This window comes from Vespa mandarinia, chromosome 20 (assembly GCF_050613455.1).
Source record: "Vespa mandarinia isolate Hongniang chromosome 20, ASM5061345v1, whole genome shotgun sequence".
Taxonomy (NCBI): Eukaryota; Metazoa; Arthropoda; class Insecta; order Hymenoptera; family Vespidae; genus Vespa; species Vespa mandarinia.
In genome coordinates, this window is record NC_140829.1 from 930,001 (window position 1) to 937,500 (window position 7,500).

The window sequence follows — 7,500 nt, forward strand, 5'->3', positions numbered from 1 at the left end:
CGAAGAAAGAGAAAGAGAAGGAGAAAAAATATATAATCGCTGAGAAATTCGTACAAATACCATATATTTATAATTCAAGAATATCCCAACCGGATCGAAATATTAATTGCTTAATACTTACTCGAATTACGAAAGGCTATTTATATAATCATTATCTAATATGAAAAGAGACAAAGGTTAAGCCCGAATGAACATGTATGCGCGTTCACACGCACACTTAGACGAGTGCACGCACTCACGCATGTACGCATTAACCCACGATATCCCATGTTATGACACCGATCTTATTTTTTCTTTTTTCTTCCTTTTTTTATTCTCTTTTTCTTCTTCTTCTTCTATTTATTTTCTTATTTCTTCTTTTTTTCTTTTCTTTTTCCTTTTCTTTTTTAAATATTCGAACCACGGCCAGTTTCATAATCGAATTAATAGTCGAAATGTAAACGTTCTCCGAACGTTTTCTCTCTCTAATCTCGACTGAAACTCGTATAGAGAAGAAATTTCTCGACGGAAAGGAAGCAATTTAAAGGGTTCTCTGTTTATGCTCCCGTGAATTGTCGAGAGACCGAAGTACCAAGAGAAGAAAAAAGAAGTAGAAAAGAAAAATGAAAAAGAAGAAAGAGAGAAAAGAGAGAGAGAGAGAGAGAGAGAGAGAGAGAGAGAGAGAGAGAGTAACATGCATATACATAGACGCATGAGAGTCTAGGCAGCCACCCTTTGTCATGGGCCGCGGAAAACGGGCCGTATGAGGCCCCTCTTAGAACCTCGCGAGCGGGTTATGAAATATACAAACACGAGCCAGTGGCTCTTCAAACAATCCAAAGGACGAAGAGTGGTTCGGACGAGCGCGAGTGTGTTTTAACGTTTAATGCATTCGCGTATGTATACATATATGTATATACATACGTGTATATATATATATATATATGTATATACATACATGAATATAAGATCGTTCGGTCCGTTAGGACCCCGTCAGAGGATGAGGGTCCTCGAAAACTTCGTCGTGTGTATACCTCTTAAGAAGGAATCACGTCGTCATGCTTGTTCGCTGAGCCGAGAAGAGATGTTTTCTTCTTGAAAGCTCGAGCGTTTCGTCTCTCGAACCTGAACCGAAAAACCGTAAGACGCACGAAACCGTGGGTTTCTTGCTAATTAGTCAACAAATTGTTCCAGGAAGAGGAAACGTCGTGAAAAAAGAAAAAAAAGGAGAAAAGAAAAAGAAAAAGAAAAGAAAAGAAAATAACAGAATTATTAATAACTCTCTTTCTCTCACGCACACACACATACACACACTAAATCGAACAATTTCTATTGAATTTCTTTCGTATTATCAAATATAAGAAAGCTTTTAATATAAAATATTAATTCTTTCCTTTTATTATTATTATTTTTCAATGAATCTTATCAAGATACTTCAGTATCGTCAGAATTCATTCTGATAATTCCCTTTTGTAAAGCATCCTCCTAGTCGCGTCTATTTCTTTTTAAAGGCATTTTATTTACTACGTCTATTATAAAAAAGAATCGAGAGTTCTCGCTCGACTTCTCGATCCTTTTCGCATCTCGTAATCGGCTTCGAGAGAGGGGTTCGTGTGCTTCGAAATATGAGAGATACGATCTACGAACGAGGGTGAACAATCGTTTTGAAGAGGTCAGCGCGAAGAAGAAGAAGAAGAAGAAGAAGAAGAAGAAGAAAGACGTGAAAGAATAAGAAGAAAAGCGAGAGGTGAGGTGTTGCCAAGCGACTGGAACCGAACTGGAATCTCGACGAGAAAAAAAAGAGAATGAAAGAAAGAGAGAAAGAGAGAGAGAGAGAGAGGGAGAGAGTTCTCGTACAATTCATGGATGGAAAGGCAACAGACCGGAAATCCCTTTGGATTCGATAACCCTCTCCTCCTCTCCCTCTCATATCGTTTGGTACACGACTTCGAATCGACAAAGGAATCGATAATAGACAAATTTGCTTTAGCTCGTAGCGAAGGAATTGCGGAACGTTCGTTCGAAAATAATAAACGTACGTGTTAAAACTCTTCGTTTATTAATCGAAGACAAAGACATTTTATTTTTTTTTTTATTTTTCTGTTCTTCTTCTTTTCTTTTTCTTCATCCTTCATCTTTCGTCGATTTTTCAATGATTTCATGAATAATATACAGGACGTAATTTCGCTCGAGCATCCAGCGAAAGAATAAAATGGTGAGACGCGGTCGACTTTAAAAAGTGAAAGAAAAAGAGAAAAGGATACGCTCTTCTATAACGACTTTAATGATAAATGATTCTCTCATCCGACGGTTTTGAAGTTCCTAAAGAATAAACCAAGATGCCGAGGTTCGTTTCTCTCGTTATAGCTTCATCCGTCGAGCAAAATCTCCGTAACTCTTTGATATCCTCAGCTTCTTTGACAGTAGGATCAAATGGGATACGACGACACCAAGAACAAAATTAATCACGGCTAATGAACCCTCTCCCTCTCCTTCCTTTCTATCTTTCACCAATCTCTCTTTAATTTTTTACGAGTACTTAACTCCTTATGAATTTTTACGCGCGCGCCAACTGCCGCATGCTGTACACCAACGCCGCCACTGCCGTTGGAATTTTTTTCCTTTCTTTCCTGGTTTATAATCTCGAACCAACGATAATTGCTTCCGTCAAAGAATATCAGTCGAAACGAGATAAATGGCAAAAGATTTGCGCGTTACCGTAAAGGTGAAATAATTGTGATAGTAATTACGAAAGAATTTCAACATTTAAATCTGACAAAATTGAATTTATCATTCGTATCGTTTTAATTCAATATGCGTTAAAAGAAAAAAAAAGAAAAATGATATATCTGTACGTTAAACGTAGAGTTAAACTCGTCCTGCATAAAAGACATTAAAAATAAAACGAAGAAAGAAAAAAAAAAAAAAAAAAAAAAAAAAGAAAAAAGGAAAAAAAGAATCGACACTTACGGTCCATCTGAAGGTGAAGTGCAGTTGCAAGGTGACAGGTTCGGTGAGGGTGAAAGTGTTCTGACCGAGGGCGTGACTAGATACGTTGCCAAAGCTACAGGAGCCTATGGCAGTGACATTCGACTGATATTCCTTCAGGCATAACCAGAAGGCCGTTGAACAGGAGGTCGTGCATGGTGGTAAGCCACCTTTTCCATCTCCCCCACCCCCGCCGCAACACCTGCCGTCCACCAGGGTGCCCCTGTTGTTCGTCAACGAGAGGATCTGCACCTCGAAGAATCCACTCCCGGTTGTCGACTAAATTAACAAAAAACAATGACAAACTTAATTAAAGAAAAACATACGATATTGATCATTTCGGCAAACAATTCATTCCATATTAAAACGATTTCTAAAGATTTCTTCACTCTCGCAACAAAATATATGCGATAGGAGAGAAATATAATATAAAAAATATTATTTCTGCGTAGGGATATTAAAAGATTGAAAAAACAAGAAATTCTCTCGATAATCAATATTAATGATTCAACGTGATAAAAGGGAGGAAAAAAAAAAAGAGAAGAAAAAGGAAATGGAAGAATTACGATTTCGAAAGACGATCGTAATATTTTCGTGCGCGTGCATACAAAACGCATACCGATACCGAACGTCGATTCGTATATAGTACTCCGATACGCTATATGCCTCGTATACATTTTGCTTGTATGCTTATTACATTTCTCTGTGTCTGTGTATATGTGTCTTTGCGTGTGTTCAGTTGTATATCAGTATAGGAACGTATGTAGACTTAAAGAACGTACGAACGTAGAAATCACGAGCGTGCATGGACGAGCTGCACGAAGAGGTCTACGTAATTACCGTAAGAGAGTAAGATCGAAGGTAGAAAGCGCAGAAAGGATCGTCTGCTGGCCTTTGCTTTCCATAACGCTCTTCCTCCTTCTTATACGTCGTTATATAAGTGGCTCTTGTCGGGTGTTAGTGACATTTTCGCGACTTACTTAGTAAAGTAGCGATAGAGAAGCGCTCTCGGGTATATCTATCCTTCGTCGCGATTCTCTCTCTCTCTCTCTCTTACACACACACACACATACACACAGTCCTTCTCACTCGTTCATCCATGACCACTGCATCACGAATGGTATATAGACAATCTTAGTTGTTTGTATTTATCAAGGATTCGCATTGCAATCGAGACCTTATCGACTCCTAAGCAACAATCTCTCTCTCTCTCTCTCTCTCTCTCTCTCTCTCTCTCTCTCTCTCTCTCTTTCTCTATCACGCCATAACATAACACGAAAGTCTCTTCTTCGAGTATCATCCATCTTCTTTTGTCTTTATTATTTTTCTCCATATTTTTTTTTATTCTCCTTTACCTTTTTCTTTTTTCTTTTCTTTTTTTTTTCTTTTTTTTTTCTTTTCTTTTCCTTCTTTCATTCCATTTCTTTCTCTTTTCGACAACAACGCGATACAATCCTCTGAAATATATTTCATGAAAGCAATCGGATAAAATATATCGTGAGAATTAAATGTAATTAAGAGACAATAGTAGGGATATAATGAGATAATCCTGATCTAGATTTTTCATTTACTAATTATATTATTTTTATAATAATTAATGTGTCCTTTTATAATTCAATGGATTTTAAAATAATCTCACGGGAAAAAATTATAATATCTTCTTTCCTGTCTTTGATGTCATGAAAAGCTTATACACACACACACACACACACATATATATATATATATCTGATGATAAAATTTGTTATTCCTTTCTCCATTATATCGATGAAAAGAAATAATTTTCTTTGAATTAATCATCCTCGCCCACATATTATATCTTTGTGTGGATAGGTCTCTTTGTTAAGCCTTGTTATTGGTCGTACGTACTTAGTTGCGTACATACATATGTACATAGGTACGATACGAGTCGTCCTCGCCGTGCCTTCTTCTTTCCCGCGTTTACGAGAAGAGACAACTTGCAGTAAATTCACTTCGAGCTCCTCTCATCCTTCGAGCGAAGCAAAAAGAGAAAGAGAGAGAAACAGAGAGATAGAGAGAGAGAGAGGGGAAGAGAGAGAATGAGAAAGGACGAGCTGGAGGAGAATGGGATTCGCTTGTTTGGAAAGCGAACGACGATGTAACGCGTCTTTTTCTCTCTCTCTCTCTCTCTCTCTGTCTCTCTCTCTCTCTCTTACTCACGACGTTTTATTAGTTGAAGAGTCACGGCTATTCGGAGGCCTCCTTCTGCCTCTTTCTGCCTCCTTCTGCCTCCGAAAAGAGCGAGTAAACGCACACTCGACAGCGGAAGACGAAGATGATGGGAGTTTGCTTGAACGTCGCGCCGCCGCATTTGCACAGGTCAGCTCGCGAGAACGCGTGAAATTGAAGAGAAAGAGAGAAAGAGAGAGAGAGAGAAAGAGGATTGTCTCGAGCGGAAGTACTTTGTGGAATTTCATGACTCGCGTGAATTTACATTTCAAATTAATATTAGAAATATATAGAAATTCAAATGATATTCCGGTCGACTTCCTTCTATCACGGATTTGTACTTTCCTTGAAATTATTTCACAGACAAGCAATCATAGTTCCTTGATTAACATATATATGTATATATATATATATATATATATATATATATATATATATCCTTCCTATTCGAACTTTTTCTACAAGGTATCTTTATTTTTTTTCTTTCCTTTTTTTGTTTTTTTCTTTTTCCTTTTTTCTCGGAAAGTTCAGTGAACGATCTAAAGGAATGGTCGGCCATGCGCAAATCGTCGATTCGAAACATCCCTCGTCGAAATATACGAGATCGGAATTTTTTAGAGGACGATCCTGATTTCGTGTCTTTCTCACGCGCCAAGACAATGGCCGTCGTGTACCTTCTTCTTCCTTCGTCTTTCCACGCGTAAGAACGGATTAATCCGAACGATAAAGCTCTTTTATACCCACCAACGCGTACTGAAAGTGCATCGATCGGAAACACATACACACACATACACACACACACACACACATAGACACAAACAGATACATATCTACATATACGTAAATCGTAGATACATATACCCCCTTTGTTTCTACTTTCATCCTTTCTTTTCCCTTAGAAACGGTACTCCTCTCAACTCGCTCCGAGTCGAATCTTACAAAAAAGAAAAGAGGAAAGAAAAAAAAAAAACAATAAAAAAATTAAAATACCCGACGTTCGCCTCCGCAAATTTTTCGCTTCGCACGAAATCGCACGATTTATCGGTTGCTTTCTAACCACATGAAATATACTTGTATCTAAAACGCATAGAAATACGTATCATTCACTTTCTCTCTCTCTCTCTCTCTCTCTCTCTCTCTCTTTGTCTTATTCTTGTATGTTAAACGAACACAACACCAACACGCGTCGATGCACAACGCGTATTCTCATTCGAACGATATAATCGACATTGTTTATCCTTATTACCATCAGTTCCGTCGTACGGATCAATGGTACGAAATTTACGGGAAATGAATCCTTAGAGGAGACAAAGGCAAAGGATAACACTTACTGTCGACGGGTCCATGCCCGTGACCGTGTATGTACAATTCTCAACCAACCTATCCTTTCTTTTCCACGACGATTTTACGACGCAATGAAAGTTTTATTGTATTTCCAACGTAATAACTTATACGACGGTTGCGTTCGCAACCCAAAAGCCCCCGGTGGTTCCTTAAGTTCTTAACCTTTAAGTAATTTGTCTAAATATGATTTACGCTGATTGACTTCTAAATTCTCTCTTCTTCTGCATACCACGTTTATCTTTTATCCAACACTATTACTATTACTATTATTATTATTATTATTATTATTATTATTATTATTATTATTATTATTATTATTATTATTATTATTATTATTACTATTACTGATACTGCTACTACTACTGGTTGTACATAAAAATTATTATGCGTATACGTCATGGTAATAGATTATAAGTCTAGTTCAAGGAAAAGTACGAATGCGTTGTCCGATGAGAAATCTAGGAAATCGTTAGACGTAAATATGTATATACGAGAAATACGTGGGCATCGACCAAAGTAGTAATATCTAGTAACTTTCCCACATGGCTCTGGTATCCTCGACCGCCACCCAACGATAATTGAAGTCTTTCGAATGCCGAGAGTCGAGCTTTAATAAATGTTGGACACCTCGTATTAGCGAGCTCTTTCTATTCGATGTGCCGCACCTTCTACTTTGGAACAATCGTCTTGTCTGCTTCGTTTCAATGATATATATAAACACACACACACACATACACACACGTACACAAAGACGAACATACGTATAGACGTACGATCGCTAAGACAATAGAAATCTAAATTCGGACGGAAGTAATAAACGTTTGAAAAGCTAAAACAAAAATGAAATCGATTTTGGAAAGAAAAGATCTCACAACAAAAAAAAAAAAAAAAAAAAAAAAAAAAGAAAAAAGAAAAAAAAAATAAAGATCTCCAAAAAACGAAAGAAGAAAAAAAAAGATAAAAAATTGTCCAATCTCTATTTTAAGATTTTACGATCTA

The 7,500-nt window shown here is 37.2% G+C and overlaps 1 protein-coding gene across 1 annotated transcript in view; it reads right to left on the bottom strand.

The window, feature by feature from the left end:
- Ser (protein serrate) overlaps positions 1-7,500 on the bottom strand; it is a 44,072-nt gene that overhangs the window by 20,174 nt on the left and 16,398 nt on the right. The window contains exon 2 of the mRNA XM_035881263.2: positions 2,950-3,246. Coding sequence (XP_035737156.1) covers positions 2,950-3,246 — 297 coding nt within the window. The remainder of the gene's footprint in view (positions 1-2,949; positions 3,247-7,500) is intronic.